This window comes from Epinephelus moara, chromosome 14, assembly GCF_006386435.1.
Source record: "Epinephelus moara isolate mb chromosome 14, YSFRI_EMoa_1.0, whole genome shotgun sequence".
Classification (NCBI taxonomy): Eukaryota; Metazoa; Chordata; class Actinopteri; order Perciformes; family Serranidae; genus Epinephelus; species Epinephelus moara.
The window spans coordinates 35,708,164-35,730,596 of record NC_065519.1 but is presented as its reverse complement, the minus strand read 5'-3'; the positions used below and the strand labels follow the sequence as shown (position 1 = coordinate 35,730,596).

Below are 22,433 nucleotides of genomic sequence, written 5' to 3'. Positions count from 1 at the left end.
CGAAGATATTCTCTATGATTGAAAAGGGACCACAAAGGTGCAAGGAGGGTTTTTTTCAGGACATTGTTGATGGCTCCCTTTTAAAATTACATCCCTTATTTTCAGAGAAACCAAATGCATTGCAAATTGTTCTGTACACAGATGAAATAGAGATCTGTAATCCACTAGGATCCCTTGCATCAAAAAATAAGCTGTTGATGGTGTATTACACCCTAGCAAACATAAATCCAAAATACAGGTCTAAACTTGTTGCTATTAGGCTACTTGACATAGCTAGATCCATAGACCTCCGTCAGTGTGGTGTAAATGTAATATTGAACAGAATCAAAGAAGACATGGATGCATTGTACAATGGTGTTAAAATGCAAACAATGGACAGAAAACTATTTATGGTGCCATGGTCTCCGTCTGTGGTGACAATCTGGCACAGCATGAACTGGCAGGGTTCAAGGAGGGTGTTGGCTTTGCCTACAGCAAATGCAGACACTGTGAGTGTTCTTTTGAGGACATGCAGTCACACTTCAACGAGGATGCATTTACTAAAAGAACCTCGAAGAGGCATATCAGACAGACTGATGAAATAGAAAAGGCAGATACAGACTTCCTTCGCAACAGCTTGAGAACAACATATGGGATCAATTGAAGGAGCAAATAAGTCGAATTCCCTGCCTTTGACATTATACAACGAACTCCTCAAGATATTATGCATGTAATTCTGGAGGGTACAGCTCCTTTGGAAATCAAGAGTGTGTTGCACCATCTTGTTCAGTCAGGACTGATAGATCTGGGCCCGTATTCACAAAGAATCCTAAGACTAAAAGTAGCTCTTAGTGACGTCATTCTAAGAAAAATCTTAGAATTCCTCGAATTCTAAGATTTTTCTTAGAATTTTCCCTTGGTAAGATAAAAGTTATTCACAAAGCATCTTAGGCCTTAAGAGAGCTCCTAAGGTGAAAAACTGTTAAGAGGAGGGAGGAGGACTTTTAAGAAGCCTAAGAGTGTCTTAAACATAGAAGATGGCGGAAAGACAGAGAGGAAGGAGAGATATTCTCCGTATATTGAACGACAGTGATTTGCTCCCTTGTTCTCCTCCACGAGCTGGAACGACAGTGATTTGCTCCCTTGTTCTCCTCCACGAGCTGCGCCAACAGCAGGCACTGCTCTTCTGTCCAGTTCGGCTTTCTCGTTCTTTTTTCTCCATTTCATTCGTTGTTTTGGTCATTCTGCCAAATCAAACCGCTTTTTACCAGGAGGCCAGCAATCACTAATTGCTGACAGCTGAGTCTGCGTCCACCATTGATATCAAATAGATTAAGTAGTAAAATTACCAGCATGGCGAGTCAACATAACGATAAGCAAATCAATATAATAATCGGCATGTGAATGACAATTAATTTAATTTTGCTGAGTTTCATCATCATGACATAAAATTATTTTCACGATTACACATTTCTTAATACAGTCTAAGTTCTATGATCGGTTGATTTCACTGTCCATTCATTACTAGGAGCGCATTTGTTTTCTTTGTTTTTTTTTTTCCTTTTTGTAACAACCAATCACAGCTTTTAGAAGACTGCGTCATACCTAGCAACGGGGTCATCCACACCTCCTCACTAAGATAAAGGTTTCTGTCCCCTCCTTGCTCAGAGTTGCTCTCAGAAACTTCCTGAATCACTCTTAAGCTAAGATTCCTTGCTAGGAATTTTTAGGCTGAGTTAGGAGCTCTCTGAGAGGACTCTGAGAATCTTTGTGAATATGGGCCCTGGACTCTGTGAATTCTGCTATTCTGGGTTTCCCTTATTCCCCTCTGGATGTGAGAGATCGGCCATCCCCAGTTTCACTGAGTACATTAATGTCAAGTGATGGTAAATTAAAACAGTCGTCTGGCCAAATTCTTGTCCTGCTAAGGATATTACCATTTGTTTTGGGAAGTTTGGAGGACACTGCTTATGTGCATCTGATAAATGAGCTAATAGCGATTGTGCAGATAGTGTTTGCACCTATTCTTACCATTACAACTGTTCCTAGATTGAAGTCACTAATTGAAAATCATATGAAGCATTGGAAGGAGCTTTTCCCAGAACGCAATATTACACCTAAACAGCATTATCCGATACATTTGCCATCACAGATTAAATCATTGGGTCCAGTGGTTAGACATATGTGTATGCAGTTTGAATCTAAACATTGCCTCTTTATACAATGGGCTTCGAAGCTCAATTTTAAAAACATTTGCAAGTCTTTCATAAATCAGAAGCAGATATATGAAAGCTGCCAAAATGTTGACCCTTCATTACAACCAATCTTTTCAAATGAAAGGGAGATGGGAGCTGTATCTGAGATTAAAGATCTACAGTATTTACAAGGAAAACTGAGAGACTTCCTAGGTTATGATGAAGTAAACCATGCTGTTTCAGTCAAATGGCTTATGATAAATGGCAGTAAATACATAACTCAGAAGTCAATGATCCTTGCCAAAGTAGTGAATGGTAATATGCCAGAATTTGGACTGGTGAAAAACATATATCTTGTTGATTCTAGACTTTATTGTTTGGAATACAAACCATTTCAAACTATACACTTTGATAGAAATGTCATGGCATATCAAGTTGAGGTCCCACACCTTGCGCAGGCTACTGAGTTAGTCGATGCTGAAAAGCTGGTGGATTTTACCTCGTATTACACAACTAGCAGCAAGAGCCAAACCTTTGTACAGTTAAAATACCATCTTGGGGATGTAATAGAATTGTACAACAGTTAAAAATAACTCATTGTGTGTTCCCCAGATACGGTATGACTGGCTTTAGTAGCCTTGTAATTTGACCTTGGGAGATCAAATTAAGGAAGGTCTGTAGTAGATGAAAACATACAATACAGTGAATTATCTAAATGTATAATGATAAACTATTTCTGTTTGAAATTGTTTAAAATGTTACATGTTAAATGTTTAAATATCAAGTGTCAATTTACAGTACTGTGCCAACTGTTATAGTATATGACTACATATTTTGTATTGTTTCATTGATAATAAAACAATTGATTCTATTTGGCTTTTTCTATGTGAAGAGATAAAATTATGTCAAAGTCATGATTTCTTATTTCATGCTTGAAATAGGAAACTACTACTTGGAAAAAGCAGTTTTATACTTGTAAGTGTTGATGAAACAGCTTTGTAACTGTTGATATTCTAGTTTTAAGCATGTACTTACTCAGAATAGGTCATACAATCTCAGTAACAAGCTGTAATATCTTATTGAGATAATTAAGGACTAAAACACTTAAAACAAGTGAAAAAGTCTAACATAAAAACTGCTTACTGAGAAGAACTATCTTATCAGACAAAAAATAAGCATATATCACCTTGATCTAAGATATTTCATTTTACTTAGATTTCAGTTTTTGCAGTGTGTAACCAGTACCTTCTCCCAGACCTCAACACAGAGAAAAGGTTATCCGGTTGGGATCTTTAATGATTCTCCTGGCCTTATTTTTGCTGTATCTGGTATAAACATACCCTTTATGCAGGGTAGAGCAGCACCTAAAGTGTGTTCAGCTGTACAAACCACTCTTTATCAGGCTGTGATGTTCCCCATAAGGATGATCTGGATGGTGCAGGGGATATCTGGAATTTCCCCAGGTGTGTCAAGTAAAAAAGTCTCTGCCTTGCTTTTCTCACCACCGAGTGAGTACAGCGCCCAGGTTAGGCCCTCAGTGATATGGACACCAAGGTATTTGAAATTATCCACTCTCCAGTGAGGACCCATTGACATTAAAGGGAGTGTAGTTTCTTGGCTGCTTCTTCCCAAAATCCACTATCATCTCTTTCCTTTTTTTTTTTTGTTTTTTTGCTGACGTTCAGGAGTAGGTTGTTGTACTGACACCAGCGGGTCAGGTCCTGTACTTCTTTCAGGTAGGCCTTTTCATTGCTATCTGTGATCAGGCCCTCCACGGCTGTTTTGTCAGCAAACTTAATGATGGTGTTGAGGTCTGAAGTGGCTGCAGAGTTGTGTGTGTACAGGAAGTACAGCAGGGGACTTAAAATGCGGCCCTGGGGTGCTACTGTGTTATGGATGAGGGTGGAAGAGGTGTGTCCGCCCACCCTGACCACCTGGGGTCTGCCTGTCAGGAAGTCAAGGATCCACATGTACAGTGAGGTATTTTAATCCCAGCTCCTTGAGCTTTATGACCAGCCTGGAGGAAACTATGGTGTTAAACACTGAACTGTAGTCAGTGAACAGCAATCTCACATAATTGCCTTTCTTTTCCAGGTGAGATAGGATAGGGTGGTGTGGAGGATGTGTGCTATGGTGTTTTTTGTAGATCTGTTTGGTCAGTAGGCAAACTGTAGTGGGTCCATTTCTGCTGGTTAGTGAGGAGCAGCATTTAAAAGTATCACTACATGACCTCCCTCTCCCTTCTCCGTTGTCCTCTTACAGTTCTCTCCCTAAAACACACACACAAGACCTCACCACTCTGCATCCCCCAGCACTGACATAGTAAGTCATCGATGCAAAGGCACTGGGGACCCTTGTAGGTTGATAAGCTGCCTTTCCCAACCTTGAGCAGCCTCTACATTGGGATCTTCCCAGTCTTGATCTATGTCTGGCTTTCTCTCTTTGGCCGTGTCTGCCTCCTGCAAGGCAGTGACAGTTGAGTGGAAGCTCTGAGAGAATTTGGATTGCTGATTGTTAAAGGACAACTTCGGTATTTTTCAACCTGGGCCCTATTTCCCCATGTGTATTTGTGCGTATGATTCATGGGTACCACTTGTTCTAAAATTGGTTCAGTATTGAGGCGCGAAATGAGCTAAAATGGTAACGGGGGCAAATGCGTCCCGTATAAAAGTGCTTTTTTTCGCCACTGACCGGTTCAGATCGCCAGTGCTATCTCTGTAGATAGCATATTGTAGCGGCCCTGGGGCAGTGGTGAGTGTGAATGAGTGGAGTCAGCTGTCAGTCAGTGTTGGAGCAGAGAGGGGGAGGGCGGCCCTGGGACGCATTTGCCCCCGTTACTGTTTTAGCTCATTTCGCGCCTTAATACTGAACCAATTTTAGAACGAGTGGTACCCATGAATCATATGCACACATACACATGGGGAAATAGAGCCCAGGTTGAAAAATACCGAAGTTGTCCTTTAAGGGATAAATAATGTGCTTAGTGAGGCTGGCTGAGGTGGACTGGTAGATTGCCCGATGGGCCCTGAGATACTGAGCATCAGATGTCTGGCACAAATGCAAATGTACTTTGTTTTAATTGTTTATCTTTTTTTCTAACACAAACATGAAAAGTATAGCAAGATCCTGAATGAAGTGGAGGGTTAAGACATATAAAGAATCTTATGCCCTCAAAGACTAGATCAAATCAAATCAAATCAAATCAACTTTATTTATATGGCACTTTTCATACAACAGTAAGGTGCCTCACAGAGGTTAAAAACAACCAAGAACCAAAACAGAAAACAAAACAGAAAAGAGAAAACCCAACCCTCCCACCCCACATAGAGATACATAAATATATATACATGCGCACACACACACACTCACACACACTAGCTATCACTAAAGAGACATGAGCACCGCCGTAGAGACCACCCGACCCGGGCAGATGACACACAATGGCCCTCATTTACAAAACAAACAGACAACAGAAAACTGGGTGTATGTTCCTTTCCATGCAAACCTCAGCATTTATCAGTGTGGATGGAAGCAGAGGCTACGATCAAATCTCACATTCAAAGTTTGATTAGTGTGGATTTATGGTGCAGCATCAGACTGCCATCAAAGTATTTTCAATTCAATTCAATTCAATTCAATTCAATTCAATTTTATTTATAAAGCCCAATATCACAAACCATTTTCAGCTGTATAATAATTAATTAAAAGTGTATAGCCTATGAGAAAATATAATTTGTAAAGGCCTACATGGATGTGTGTTCTCTATCACAGTTCACAGTTGCCTGGCTCTGGGGGACTGGCTTCAGGCTGATTAAAGGCTGTAATTTATCTCAACCTTTTTTTTCCAAACACTGACAGGCCAAAGCATGTTTATATCATATATCATTTACGCATTATTAAAAAGACATAAATAAACCCTGCAGTCCTCCTGGATGTCATAGTTTCATCACTGTCTATCAGAGTCGGTCTGAGCTGGGGCTGATAAATTCTTATAACTACTGCAGAGTCATTTGTCCCAGGACTGAATTTTGATCATAACCTTTCCCATTAAATACAAATGTATTGTTAATGGTTGTTAGTGGGTTTTTTGTGCGCTGGAAAATGGGGCTATAGTAAAACATTGAGTAGAGGTGGAATCGCCTGTACAGCAATACTTCCATTAGTACAACAGTCACATTATACTTACCACTCTGCTCCTCTCACTCTCTTTTTAACCAGCCCAGTCACCAGAAAAAAAATGTTGGCATTGTACATTTCTGCAAACCACTAATAAGTGGTACTGAGACATCGCTGTGTTTCCTGCCAGGACAGTTGTACAAAAAGCAGTTGCTTTTTTACCAAGACATCGCTGCTTTCCCAGCAGAGATTGTGTCCCCACACCGGGTATTTAAGCCAAACCACAATCTTTTCCTAATCATAACCAAGTGGTTTTAGAGCCTAAACCTTATATGTTCAATCAATTGATTGATTGATTGAATCAATCAATCAATTTTATTCATAAAGCCCAATATCACAAATCACAATTTGCCTCACAGGGCTTTACAGCATATGACATCCCTCTGTCCTTATGACCCTCACAGCGGATAAGGAAAAACTCCCCAAAGAAACCCTTTAATGGGGGAAAAAAATGGTAGAAACCTCAGGGAGAGCAACTGAGGAGGGATCCCTCTTCCAGGACGGACAGACGTGCAATATATGTCATACAGAACAGATCAGCATAATAAATTAACAGTAATCCGTATGACAGGTAATCCGTATGACAGAATAAGACAGAAAGAGAGACAGAGAGAGAGATGCAGGACAGACAGTAATGACAGTAGCTTACAACAACGTTAATGAAAGTAATAATATTATAATGTGTATAATCATGTGTATAATAAAGTAGAAGTATGACTAATGATAACAGCAGCAGCAGGAGGCATCAGGCAGGACCACGGCAGCAGCACAACCACACACGTCACACTATCCAGGCACCGCTGTGATTAGTTAACCTGCAAGACAGTGGAACACAAAGGCTCTGGAGAAGAAGCCGAGTTAGGGACATGCAGTATGGCAGTTTTAGCAAGATGCAGTAATAGGACATGAGTGTCAGCAAAAGGGAGAGAGAGAGAGAGAGAGAGAGAGAGAGAGAGAGAGAGAGAGAAGGAGAGAAGGTGCCCGGTGTATTATAGGAGGTCCCCCGGCAGACTAGGCCTAATATAAGTCAGCCTAACTAGGTACAAGGCAAGCCTGAGCCGGCCCTAACTATAAGCTTTATCAAAGAGGAAAGTCTTAAGTCTCGTCTTAAATGTGGAGACGGTGTCTGCCTCCCGGACCGCAACAGGAAGATGATTCCACAGGAGAGGAGCTTGATAGCTGAAGGCTCTGGCTCCTGATCTACTTTTGGAGACTTTAGGGACCACGAGTAACCCTGCATGTTAAACACAGTATTGATAAAATATAGAGTTTCAACATATCCCCTGAATAATAGCATGCAAATTGGATTGTTCTAACATTAATACTGTTTTTCATCCAGTAACTACTTACCATTATTATTATTGTTGTTATTATTATTATTGTTATTATTATTATTAACTACTATCACTTATTCTTTGCAAATTTCCATGAGAACAGACAATGAATTATAAAATATATTATAAAATATCTAAATAATAAAATCTATTAATTTATTTTATCTTATCTCTTAATTGGAATGTAGTCCATGGACACAGATGGCTCTGATAACAATACAAAACCATTAGCTGTGTCAGCCTCCTCTGAGCTCTGAAAGTCTTCCAATGTCTGGTCACAGATAACAGTGGCAGTGTCAGTTTCCCTCCTGGATCAACATGGTAATCTGAGTCTCCTTTAGTGTTTCTTACAGTCTGTTCTGGAGCCACATTCTCTCTTTCTCTGCATCCATCATCGATCTGATGAACATGTTTTTTTATATATTCTACTTACATTCAGTATGTGACAGTACCTCAACATCCGTAATAGCATCATGCAACCATTTCCCTCCTCCACCGTAGTTTTTTGACAAGTACAACCCTCAGAGAAACACCTGAGTTTCCCCTTCTTATCTGATTGTTTTTGTTTGGAAAGGCTGAGATAGCTCTGGTTTGACTAAAGACAACTCTGTACGGACCTGTCTGTCAAGAACAGCTCTGCAAGTGTTTTCTTTGTAGTTGTGTTTGGTATGTTTTAGTAACTAAACAAGAAATTACCAAGACAATGATGTAATGATATGCCTAAAGGCTTTTTGAAATTTTAGACCAATCTTTTAGGTGACCCATTTGAGGTCGGGTAAGAAGCTGGAGCTTTAAAGTGTTTAACTGCATTCAGCTTAAAGGGGAACTAATGTTTTTTCCAACCTGGGCCCTGGCCCCACACACAGAGTACACGGATGTACACGGGTGCAGAGCTCATTGAAATTGAAGAGCGGACAAGGAGAGAGAGGGAGCAGTGTTACTTCGGTAGCATATATACTAAAAATCCTTTCCGTTATGTTGTCGGATAATTATACTAACAATCCGAGCCTATTTGTGTTGTGTGAAAAAAAAAGCACTTTTAGTGGACGTATTTTGACGTTGTCTGACGCTGTCTGAGTGCCCTATTATTTAATATAGTGCACGCTCACAGGCTGCAGGCAGGTCAGTACTGGAGAAATGTCAAATATTGAACATCCTATCATTCATTTAGACAAAAGTAGATCGGAAAATAGGGCCCAGGTTGAAATAAACATTAGTTCCCTTTAATGAATGACTTAAATTCACCTGGCTTGATGGGTTTCTTTTGCAGAGTATAGTTATGTTGAAAGCCAAATTAGAGTTCGTCTGTGATGAATATGTCACACAATGATGTGCGGTTCTTACCTACTGGCAATAAGATAGTTCCTGTTAAAAAGATGACTCCAGGGATAGCTTTAAATAATTTATAGAACCAGTAAAATTGCAGCATTGACAAATGCAGAGATTGGACAGTCACTGAAAATGTTAAAATATAACAATTTAAATGGGCGACGAACAGGTCCAAAGAAATTCTACAAAATCCTCCGGATGCCCAATAAATGCCATCTTTAAAGAGTTCCAGAATGTCCTTAATGCATGTTAAATTGTTCAGGAGGGGGACATTTTTATTTACTCTTTTTGGGGGGTAGGAAGAGGTAGGCCTTGTGTAGTTGTCCTCCCACTGTTCATTTTAGTCTCCTGGCATCTCTTCTCCACGTGGTTCTGCTGCCCTTCCTCCCTCGGACTGCTGCGGTCGCTGTGGAGAAGAACTTGTCCTCAGTGACATGTACACAAAACAGTGGGTGTCACACACACACTGGCTAGCTTAGCTTGGTCACCTTCCTTTATTTAGCTTAGAGTAGCTAACTTTTATTGAGCTTAGAGTAGCTCTGCGTCCACACACTGGTCTGGTGCCTCGTCTCTGCCGCTTGCTGCTCCGTCTTAAACCTGTGCAGATCCTCTGTAGAGTCGCCTCTGCTCCACAGTCCGACTCTGTGTCAGGTGTGTGCGCACTCCTCCGCTCTCATCATGCTTATGTGTGTCTGTCTCGCTTCCTGCTTCCTCGGATACCTGTGTCCATTCGCACTTAAGAGAGTACACTGACCTGTGTTGACCAATCTTGAGTCTTGGAGGATGTGGTCAGTTAATTGTTTAGAGACCACATGACGTCACAGTGTTTTCACGCCGCCATATTTGTGTCCGCTCACAGTAGTCATGTCACAGGTCACAGCGTTGTCACGTTACCAAAACAAGTAGAGTAGGAGGAAAATCAGCAAGAGACCGAAAATGTATGTTACTTGAAGGATGCCAGGAATATGTTGTGCTGTTGGCTGTGATACCAGTCGACAAAGAAACCCCAGACTGCAGTTTTATTTCATCCCAAAGGATGTAGACCGGTGGAATAAATGGTTGGCTGCGATAAGAAGAGACCACTGGAAGCCAACAGCTAACGTTAACTCCAGGTTGTGCAGTCAACACTTCGTGTCCAGTAAGTCCTCAACTCTATCTAATTTTTATTTTAGTCTTTGAAAACCCCTTATTTAGTCTTTGAAAACCCCTTACAAAACACGCGAAACATGATTAACTTCAGATGCCATGTGATTAATGCCGACAGCCCGACACTACGTTACCTAACGTGATGTTAGCTACCTCAGTGGAGATTCACACTGTCTTATGCTAACGTTAGCTAACTTTATCTGATTACGGTACACTCAAAAGCTTGTGGTTTGAGCTGATGTCAGTCACTAATTAACTATTATTCATACCTACTCTTGTCGTGGTGTGGGTCCTTAAATATAATACACACTCACCGGCCAATTCATTAGGTAACACTTGTGCGGTCTAATGCAATCCAATCCAATGGTTATGCCATAAATGCTATTTTTACGAAGCTTATACATTTTGGGTTTTTGTTGACATTGTCAAAAAGGTGATAATTATACATTATGTTTATTATAGAGGTCATAGTGGATGGTGCTGGGGTACTGGAGTGCATTATATTGTGTGGTGTTCTCATAATTTTGCCCAATCCATTAACATATATTGAGGGGGACAAAATATTAGGAACACTTTAATATATTACACTCCAGTACGCCAGCACCACCCAGTACAACCTTAATAATAAACATAAAGTTTAATTATCACCTTTCTGACAATGTCAACAAAAACTGAAAATGTAAAAAGCTTCATAAAGTAGAATGTATGACAGAGCTGTTGGATTAGATTGCACGGGTGGACCTAATGAAGTGGCTGGTGGATGGACGGACGGACACACACACACAGCGTGTTGCAGAGGTTAGCGGACAAAATACTGTTGAGGGTAATAAATATGGGTCGCAACCAATAATGGAAATTTTTAACAAATATCGTTGTCTCTCTGTCTCATTTAAGTGTGATGTGTGTACTGCCATAGCGAAACTGAGGGGTACGGTCAAATCGGACACAAATATGGCGGCGGTCTTGTCGACGTGACGTCACTGGTACCCATGAATAAGCATGCATTATAAAAATAAACCCATAAAACAATGCAATAATATAAAACTAGAAAAAGTATTTTCACAAAATCCAAATATGACTAAATATGAATACTAATAAACACAGGCATAAATTCCAAAATACAAACAAGTAAAACATGCAACCAGGATAGAATAAAATCAAACTAAACGCATAAGCATAGCATGCAAAGAAACATAAGAGCATGTCTCACACTGACACTGGGTTCATACAAAGGATGTTTAGTTGCATGCAAGACCCTGGCTTTACATGACACATTAGCTTACCAACATCAAGTTATGTTGCCTATGATATAGCACTTAGGTTTACCATGACCTGGATGACTGAGAATCTTCACCGACAACATCAAGTTATCTTTGGCGAAGGCAACTACCCAAAAACCTGACTACAAAAAGATAATTCTTTGCCAGGCACATGTATGATAGCCACTGCCAGTGGGACAAAGCTGGAGTTTACAGGCCTACTTTGACTACACTGATTGTAGAGTTTCTGAGGCTGCAGCTGCAGATCTGGATAAAATCACTGTGACATCTTACATAATTTTTTTGTGAGGATGTGTGTGTGCTGACTAAAACCTTTGCCCATAGATCAACAACAGATGCTTGTTTAAAGCAAAACTCAGACCGCTTAGTCAGGTCAAGGAAGAGATCTAAAGATATGGGGATAGATTCCTGAACAATCAGACCGACACATTCTCACGCCAACCTTCTCACATATTGACTTTTGGTTATGGACTTTACACGTCGACATATGACGTGCAAGGTACCCTTGCTGTGTTGATTGTTGGCTTTCTGGGACACCATATCAATTTCAGTCTGTTACATGCATTCTCCTCCATTTTCACAGGAAATGTACGGTTTGCATAGTCTCCTTCAAAATAAACACACTACGTCGGTACAACACTGTTGACTGACATTTTTTTCCTTAAACAACAAACATCTGTGTTTATGTTCAGCCAACTCATGCACATGCGTTCCAGAAATTTGAAATGTTGAGCATCAACTTGTATTTCTGTAAAGTGATGGAATGCCATGAATGTAAAAGCATGTGTTACATCAGGATAGCAGTTCCATGCCTCCCATGCTGACTTCTTGCCACAGATGGCATTGATGTGATGATATGTAAAGTTCTTGCCTGTACCGAAAGCAACCCAAATGTTCACATCTTGGCACAGGGTGACCATCTGATGGAACTTGCCAATGAGGATCACAACAACATCGGTGTCAACAGTGCACACCATACTGTTGGTACAGACATTCAGAAGGTCATCCTGCATATGTCGTGATAGCAAGGTGCTAAGGATCGATCGGATCCTCGCATAATAGCAGTGGCACCAGATGTGATGATGATTTCCTTGTCTTTGGTGCAATCCACAATGGCGATTCTGTTAGACAGGAATGCAAACAGTTCCTGTATGTTAGTTGTGTCACGTAAAAAGTCAGCCCAGTTTCCCGGGAGCTTGTTCCTTCCCTCAACCTTTCTCCGCACACCATTTCCTCACTTTTCTCTTGTGGATTCTTTGATACTACTGACGACGGGTTGTTTAAAAGAAGCTGAGTAAATTCATGTAACAGACTAGTGGGGAAAAAGTAGTAGACAATTTTTGTATTTTAACGAAAGTGCTAAACACATTACTGTGTCCACTAAGCTCATACGAACCATTTGACACACAAAAAAATTATTAGTTTTTTTTTTTTTTTTTATATAACACTATTTTTATTGCTATGGTTGTATTCCTTGACCCTGAAAATATATGATTAGACACCAAAATTGTGATCCTAAGTGGCTTAAAAGCTGAGATAATGGTAGATATAGGTTTTTATATTGCGGCCAACTTCAAAATCCAGGATGGCCGCCATAATCTATTTGCAGGAAGTGGTTCCTATGAAAAATGGAAAGCTATGGGCATGGACAGCATTTAGGGAAAATATGGCGCTTTTGTCCAGCCTGTCCACATCCTGCCCAAATTATGCAATACCCTCCCTGACTAATTCTTTGTCTGAAGAACAAGATTCCTGTTTATGTTAGGGCCATCAGTTTGAATTATTATTTTTTTTTGGGTCAGGTCTGGATAGTGGAGGATCACAAGCCAAGTCCAAACCCCACTTGAAGAGTTTTTATAGATTTTTTTTTTTTTTTTTTTGTATTGAGTTTTTATAGATTTTTTTTTTTTTTTTTTTGTATTTTAGATTTAATTTTATTAATTAGTTAATACAGTTTATTTATTTATTTAACCTTTATTTGACCAGGAAGTCCCATTGAGATTGAAAATCTCTTTTATAAGAGAGACCTGGCCAACTTAGCAGCCAATCAAAACACATTTCAAAAGCAACAAATACAACATGTAATACAAAAATCACAGTGGCCTCTCAGGAAAAATAGGCAGGTCTCTGTCACCACATTCTTTATGATGCCCTTAAATTCATTGATGTATATACGTGTTTCTAATTTTAGATCTTTTTGAGAATTGTTCCTATCCATGGTGCATAGTAGGAAAATGTAGTTTTCCCTAGATCTGTTAAAACCCAGGGTACATTAAAAAGCAACCACCTGGAGCTGGTAACTACCAGAGCTTACACACAGCAGGGTGCACTGGTAGGCCGGAAGTTTGCCCAGTATTGCTTTATAGATAAAAATATATCAGTGCTGTTGTCTGCGAATAATCAATGATGTCCAACCCACCAAATCATAAAGAATGCAGTGATGAGTAAGTGACTTTACATTTGTAATCAAACACAGAGATGCATGATACACTGAATCAAGGCTACGTAAAAGGAGGTTGCATGCATATACGATACACCACCATAATCAATCACAGACAGAAAGTAGCTTCCACAAGTTTTTCCTTAGCACTGAAACTAAAACAAAACTTATGTCTAAAATAAAAGCCAGTCTTCACTTTAAGCTTCCTAACCAGAGTAGCAATATGTACATTAAATGAAAGTGCGTCATCTATCCATATACCCATGTACTTGTATGAGGACACTCTTTCAATGGATTTACCATCATAAGTGAAGATGCTAAAATCAACAAGCAACTGTGAGCGAGCTTTTGAGAAGACCATAAACTTCATTTACTGGGCATTTAAAGTCAATTGAGTTTTTTGGTAAGACTTACTACCTAATATTAACACTATATTACAACCTGTGACTTACAGTGTTATTACCCAACACTTACTGGGTAAGTACTTTTATCTTACATTGTAATGCTGTCTGAGAATTAGTACCTATAAAATTCTTACTTGCTCCTACTAGTTATTAAATGTAGGTGTGGCGGGACAAGGGAATAACATCTGGAAATTATGGAAATTGACTTATTGTTATAAAAGATAGTGGTATTGTCAATCAATCAATCAATCAATCAGTCAATCCATTTTATTTATAAAGCCCAATATCAAGAATAACAATTTACCTCACAGGGCTTTACAGCATACAACATCCCTCTGTCCTTTGGACCCTCACAGCGGATAAGGAAAAACTCCCCAAAAAAACCCCTTTAACGGGGGAAAAAAAACGGTAGAAACCTCAGGAAGAGCAACTGAGGAGGGATCCCTCCTAGGGCTTTACAGCATACGACATCCCTCTGTCCTTTGGACCCTCACAGCAATCGGGCCCTCGCCTGAGGCACGTGGGGGCTGTGGCGCAAAGCGAGAAGGGAGAAAAAACCTGGCAGAAGCGAAAAAATGCAATGTTTTGTTTATCCACCAGGGGCACTGGGAGTGTAATTAAATGTGTGCAGGTGTGTCCAGGGGCGGACCCTCATCACACGTGAAGTTTCGAGCAAATTGGACAATGTCAATGTATAATAGGGCATTTCCTGTTTCCACAAGGGGGTGGCATGAGCAAGATTGCGTACGAGCATATGGAGGCGTTGAGGATGGGGCTCTTATCATGTACAGAAATTTTGAAGCAGTTTGGATGAAGTATGTGAGAGAGAGAGCTGCTTGAATATGCATGGCGATTCATCAAATATGGTGGTGCCATGGAGGCCACGCCCCTTGACATAGAGAAAAACTTGTAATAACTTTTGATCGGCATGGTCTCAGGATGATCTGTAAAAATCTGAAGTCGACTGGATGAAATCCCTAGTACTATTTTTTTTAAAAATACAACGTGGAAATCACACCAAAATGACAAGTCAAAATCAAAATGGCCAATCTACGGTTTGGAGTAGACCATTGGTGCCAGAGACTTTTATGTGTGTCTGGACAACATACATGTGTACCAATTTTCATGTTCCAACTCCAAAAAAACCCCTATGGGGAGGTGTTTATGAAAATTTCAAGGGGGCGCTATAGAGGCATTTTTTCCCCCCCATGGGCGACGCCCCTATCAGATGCAGGAGCTCACCATTCTTGACCTGTGTGTCAATTTATCAGATGCAGGAGCTCACCATTCTTGACCTGTGTGTCAATTTTCATGAGGATATGAGGTCGCTAAAGCCATCAAAAAGCCAAACGTATTTGGTGGCGAGGGAGGCGCCATAGCGGCCACGCCCCTTGACATAGAGAAAAGCTTTTAATAACTTTTGATCAGCATGGTGTCTGGATGATCTGTAAAATATTTGAAGTCGACTGGATGAAATCCCTAGGACTAGTTCGTGAAAATACAACATGTGGAAATCATGCCAAAATAACAAGTCAAAATCAAAATGGCTGACTTCCTGTTTGGAGTAGACCATTTGTGCCAGAGACTTTTATGTGCGTCTGGACAACATACACATGTGTACCAATTTTCATGTTCCTACTCCAAAAAAAACCCCTATGGGGAGGGGTTTTTGAAAATGTCAAAGGGGCGCTATAGAGGCATTTTGTCCCCCCATGGGCGACGCCCCTATCAGATGCAAGAGCTCCCCCCATGGGCGACGCCCCTATCAGATGCAAGAGCTCGCCATTCTTGACCTGTGTCTCAATTTTCATGAGGAGATGAGGTCGTTGAAGCCATCAAAAAGCCAAACGTATTTAGTGGCAAGGGATCGATAGTTGCCACGCTGCCACATGGACACCATTAGACGTAGCTTCACAGCGTTCATAAGGTAGCTTCACCAACTTGTTCTGCATGCATTAGAAGTGGAATGAAGTTGATGCGGTCAAGTTTGTGGCATCAGTACATGTTAAAGTAAAAACTGGCCACTTCCTGTTACCACCGGAGGGTACTATGAGTAAGGTGGGATATTAACATATCGGGGCATTCGGGGCGGAGCCATCATCATGTTCAGCAAGTTTGAAGCTGCTGAGATCAAGTATGTGGGCGGGAGGGTCGTTCGAAATTCGATGGCAAGAAAACGAAAAGTCGCCAAAATTTGTCACGCCCTAGCGGCCACGCCCCTTGACATACAGAAAAGCTTTTAATAGCTTTTGATCAGCATGTTCTCAGGATGATCTGTAGCCAATTTGAAGTCGATCGGACGAAATCCCTAGGAGGAGTTTGTTCAAATTTAAGTTGTGGAAATCGCCGTAACGAAAAAATTCAAAACAAAATGGCTGACTTCCTGTTGGGATTTTACCATGATGTCAAGAGACTTTTTTGTGCGTCTGGGTATGATACATGTGTGTACCAAATTTCGTTTGCCTACGACAAACTAACCCCAATGGGGAGGGGTTTTTGAAAATTTCTAGGGGGCGCTATTTCGGCATTTCGAATCGACCATGTGCAACCGCCCAAAAATATCGAATTTCGGATGTGGCTGGACGAATGTGGAAAGTTAGAAGCATTTTGAAATTCGGGAAAGGGGCGAAATTGGGACACAAAGTCGGGTAAAGAATAATAACAATAATAATAATAATAAACAGCACGATTTCAATAGGGTCCTCGGACGACTTTGTCATTGCTCGGGCCCTAATAATAAACAGCGCGATTACAATAGGGTCCCACGGACGACCTCGCACCGCTAGGTGCTCGGGCCCTAATAATAATAATAATAATAATAATAATAATAATAATGATGATAATAATAAACAGCGTGATTTCAATAGGGTCCTCGGACGACTTCGTTGCTCGGGCCCTAATAAAAATCTGAACAATTACAATAGGGTTCCCAGCACCACTGGTCCTGGGAAACGCGTCTGCTTGCATACGCGTTCCCCAAGCCCCACGGGTGCTCGGGCCCAATAAACAGCGCGATTACAATAGGGTCCTACGGACGACTTTATTGTTGCGCGGACCCTAATAATAAATAATAATAAACAGCACGATTACAATAGGGTCCTATGGACGACTTCATCGTCGCTCGGACCCTAATAAACAGCGCGATTACAATAGGGTCCTACGGACGACTTGCAGTCGTCGCTCGGACCCTAATAATAATAAACAGCGCGATTACAATAGGGTCCTACGGACGACTTGCAGTCGTTGCTCGGACCCTAATTAAAGCTGCAAGTAGCGTTGGGCGGGACCTCTGACTCTCACTGTCGGCCTCCAGCTCACGTAGACAGTGCGAATTATTCGAAATGTCGATAAAACAAGCAATGTCAAGAGTACGCAAGGTCATTTTTGGCAATAGAGGGACTTTATATTACAGTACGTTACAATATGTTTTTCATTTTCAACCGATGTATTCACTAAAATGTAACTGTGATATGTCAGCTATGGAAACAAAATGTCTTCTCCAAAACATCCACATTGAAATGCAATACACTGTAATGATAAAGAAATTATATAATGTTAACAACAACATGGTGTCTGTCATACTGTTAAGAATTGAAGTGTTCCCCATGTACTGTAAAAAACAAAGGTCTGTGGTGACAGTACTCCTGGTTTGTTGTGTAACACATTGTGATGTAAGTACATGAATATATAAATACATAATGTACATTTTAACAGGATAACAAATGTTAACATGGATAAAACATGAGTGTAACATTTCCTCAAAGATGTGTATACTTTCCTGATGTTTGTAACACTCTGTTATGGACTTGTACTTGAAATGAGGTAATTTGCTGTAACCCTCCAGGTCATTAAGTTGGGTTCAGAGCAGAGGTTGCACTAGACTTTTTCGTTGCTGGTCATTTTGACCAACAGGGTCGTAAAAATCCGGTCATAATCTATTTTTACCGGTCATTTTAATTTTCGTTTTTAAATGATAATAAAGATATTCAAAGACATTTAGTTTTCATTCGTTCGTTTTTAATAAATCCAACAAGCAAGTTATAAAGTGTGCATTAATAAGGACATGAACGAAAAGAACAGACATCCACACACCCGTGCCGCGAGTGCTTCTGTCAAGCTGGATAGAGCGGATCATACCAAACAGGAAGTCGGACGCAGAAAAGACGAGAGAATCCGGCCAATTTTCAAAATAAAATAACAACAGCACGGGCAACGTGAGGAGAAAATACGGTGTTTATAATTTAAAATAACACAACAGTGCATAACCGAACACATTTTTCAATACCCTAATCACTTTGCATTGCAATTTTAATTTTGTGTAACCGAGCCTACAGGCATAATTACATAAATAAAATGGTCAGAACAATATGCCCTATTCATTCAGTGTTTATCCAACACGCTCAATACATGGACATTCAATGACAAATTATCATTAACTTATTACGTTATAAAAAACGATTGAAATATGGACTTACCCATGTTTAAATGACCTGTTGAAGTGAAAAAACGAGTACTGACGGGAACAGACAAGTGGAGTCGAGCGCAGGAAAAATGCGCTGCCTGTGGTGTGGACAGTCAAGCGCGCAGCACTAACGCGTCCGGTGTGTCCAGGCTGTTATGTCAATAAAGCTACATGAAGCAGATGAATGACTTTTTCTCTGCAGTGTGAAAACGGCAGCCACTTAAACCACTGACTGTGCACTCCGCCGCCAAGTGGGCAGGGGTGGTAATTGCAACCAGTCAAAATGACCAACGGCCTTCAGATTTTCCGGTCATTGTTGTAAAAAAACGGTCAAAGACCGAGAATATCCGGTTAACGCGACCCCTGGTTCAGAGAAATAATATTGATGAAAATAAATGGAAATACTTTTAAGGTCATTTTTAAAGTAATTTAAAACCTCTTGACCTGTTGAAGAGCTTGGGTGTACAACAAATGAATTCGGTCATTATCAAGTTCATTTTTAAAAAAGTAAAGGGTTCTTATGAAGGTGGTGTGAGCTTATATTTTGAAAGTTGTAGACAGAAACTTTGACATGGGTGATGATCAAACGACACATCCATATTCATTTGATATCATGATCTAGTGAAAGCTTCATTGCTGTGTACTGGCTGCTGTGAGGACAAAAGTAACAGCAGGCAGACACGAATAAATACTAGTTAATTTTAGTGGAAAAACTGAGCAGGCAAACATGTATATGATCGTGTACTGCTGCAGCATAGTTTTAGCTACAGATTTGATTCAAATTCTAAATGAGGCAAAAGAGTTTGACCTTGAAATCTTGTATTTTTGCTATCAGGCATTTATTTAGGGAGTTGTAGGAATGAGCCACATGAGTTGTTCTGTTTGGTCAATGTGTGTAATGTCAGGTCTGTGTGATGATGAGAAATACCCACAAACATTCAATGTTGTTCCTTATAAATTTACCTAGGGAAAGGCAGACAACATGATTTGGAATTGGAACTTTGATGGCTTCTGAAAACCAAACTGCTGAAGACATCAATCAATCAATCAATCAATCAATCAATCAATCAATTAATTTTATTTATAAAGCCCAATATCACAAATCACAATTTGCCTCACAGGGCTTTACAGCATGCGACATCCCTCTGTTTTAGGACCCTCGCAGCGGATAAGGAAAAACTCCCCAAAAACCCCCTTTAACGGGGGAAGAATAACGAGGGAAGAATAAAGAATAATAAACGCAGCAATAACAATAGGGTCCTCGCCTTTGGCAAGAGGAGTACTCTGCCTATGGGCTCTGTCCCTAATAAATGCAGCAATAACAATAGGGCGAGAGCCCTCTGCCTACGGGCTCGGTCCCTAATAACAATAATAATAATAATAAACGTACCAGAAATAATAGGGTCCTCGGCGTAATAACAATAATAATAATAATAATAATAATATTAAACGCACCAAAAACAATAGGGACCTCTGTGAGAGATCTAATAATCAGATGACTGTTACCTGAGAAGCAAACAGCAAAGGTACTCTGCCCCCTTATACACATATTTTTTAATGTTTACTGTGTCTTTCTTTATGTACACTTGTGATCTGATTGTTAATTGAGGGACAGTTACTCAGTGACTTTTTGCAAGTCTTTTTCTGTGCACTTATGATCTGATTGTTAATTGAGAATCTGGTACTTACTCTGTACCCTTATGCACATACCTTTGCTGTTTGCTGTGCCTTTCTGTATGCACACTTGTGATCTGATTGGTAATTGAGGGACAGTTACTCAATGACTTTATGCAATTCTTTTCCTGTGCATTTATGATCTGATTGTTAATTGAGATTTTGGAACTTACTCTGCCCCCTCATGCACATAGTTTTTTACTGTTGTTCACAGTGCCTTTTTGTATGAACAGAGTATATTGTGCATATGTACATCTGTTTTCGGTGCATCTACTGCTATTAGCTGTGACATACTTTCTTAAGATTGTTTTTTGTTTTTTCTGTGCCTGTGAGTTGGTACTACATTTTATTGGGGAAGTGTTAAGTGTTTTTTTCACACACCTGCTCTGATTGCTTCGAGCGTACTTAAGCACAATTTCCGTTACCATAGTTACACACTGAAGAAGACTTTCTGTCAAAATGTCTGTTGTGTACTGGTACTGCCATCCAAGCTGGTTGATTAAACTTACTAAAAGGACATTTGAGAGTGCTGGCGTTTTTCCCTTTTTCAAAATTTGTACGATCACCAGTGCTGTCTCTTGCTTAGAAATGGACACTATTCAGAGAGTATTTTTTTGGACCCTTGCCACCTTCAGGTCAAAGTTTTCAATTGACTGTCATTTTAATTTATAATAAAAGCTTATTAAGTTTTGCTTTGGATGTTCATTGTTTCCATTGGAATTCTGGATTTTTATGTCAGCTTCATTGCTTTTATTAACTTGACACTTTTTCACCACAGGGCTCTGACAATAGCAAAATCATCAGTGTGATAAACATCTTTATTTCAGCTGCTGGAATGTGGGATTTAAATCTTTACATTTGTTCTTTCAGTTCTTGGACTTTACTAACAGTAACTTGAAGGTTGAACTTATTTTGGGTTTTATGTTGCCTATTTCTGTGTATTTATAATTTAGCAACAGCACCTGAGGATATGATGAGGTTATGTGTCTGAACTGAAAGATAACAGAAATACTAAAAGTTACTAGTGAGTTTACACATGGAGGGAAGCCTGGATGCCTTTTACTTTGCGTTGGATATTTCTCTCTGAAATTTGTCGGGACTGAATGATGGTTCCAAACCAAATGTTACTGCTTTAACACCTCACAGCTAAAATGTTCTGCATTGTAAATGACATACACATGACTGTGCCCACTGCCAGCCCTCTGTATGGACTATGAAGTGTGCAATATTTTGCATGACAGTCAACATGCAAGTAATAAGAGTGTTTCTAATGCTGGCTTTGTGTGCTTGTTTTCTCTCTCTCCTTGTATTTCAGAGGTCAACAACAATATGCCAGGTGAGTTTGAAAGAAAACTATGAAAATATATGACCACCAAAACAATAATTTCTATAGCTGCATATTTCCAGACAGGCTAAGGAAATACAAATATAGATTGTGATTCTGCAATTAGAAACAACTGGTGAACAGTTCCAGCTTAAAGGTATTTCACTGCTTCATCACAGTCTAACAGGATGACCATGCTGTCAGAAAGAAAGAACAAGGAGTGTGCAACCAGGAAGAAAGATGCAATTGTAATTTAAAACAAATTCCTTACATGTCCACACCACCTACTGTAGTCTAGATTAGTTTGATTGATGGTGTTACGAAAACCAAGAATACACAGAGAAAAGCTCCCATTTTTCATGAGCTGAACTCAAAGATCTAAAACATTTTCTATACACACAAAAGACCATTTCTCACAAATATTGTTCACAAATCTGTCTAAATCTGTGTTAGTGAGCACTTCTCCTTTGCCGAGATAATCCATCCCACCTCACAGGTGCGGCATATCAAGATGCTGATTAGACAGCATGAATATTGCACAGGTGTGCCTTAGGCTGGCCACAATAAAAGGCCACTCTGAAATGTGCAGTTTTGCTTTATTGGGGGGGTCTGGGGGGGTCAGAAAACCAGTCAGTATCTGGTGTGACCACCATTTGCCTCACGCAGTGCAACACATCTCCTTCACATAGA

General features: G+C 40.1%; 1 protein-coding gene across 1 annotated transcript in view; it reads left to right on the top strand.

Annotated features, from left to right (window-relative positions):
• nrxn3a (neurexin 3a) overlaps positions 1-22,433 on the top strand; it is a 634,542-nt gene that overhangs the window by 91,153 nt on the left and 520,956 nt on the right. The window contains 1 exon segment of the mRNA XM_050061947.1: positions 21,735-21,755. Within this exon segment, the coding sequence (XP_049917904.1) occupies positions 21,735-21,755 (21 nt within the window).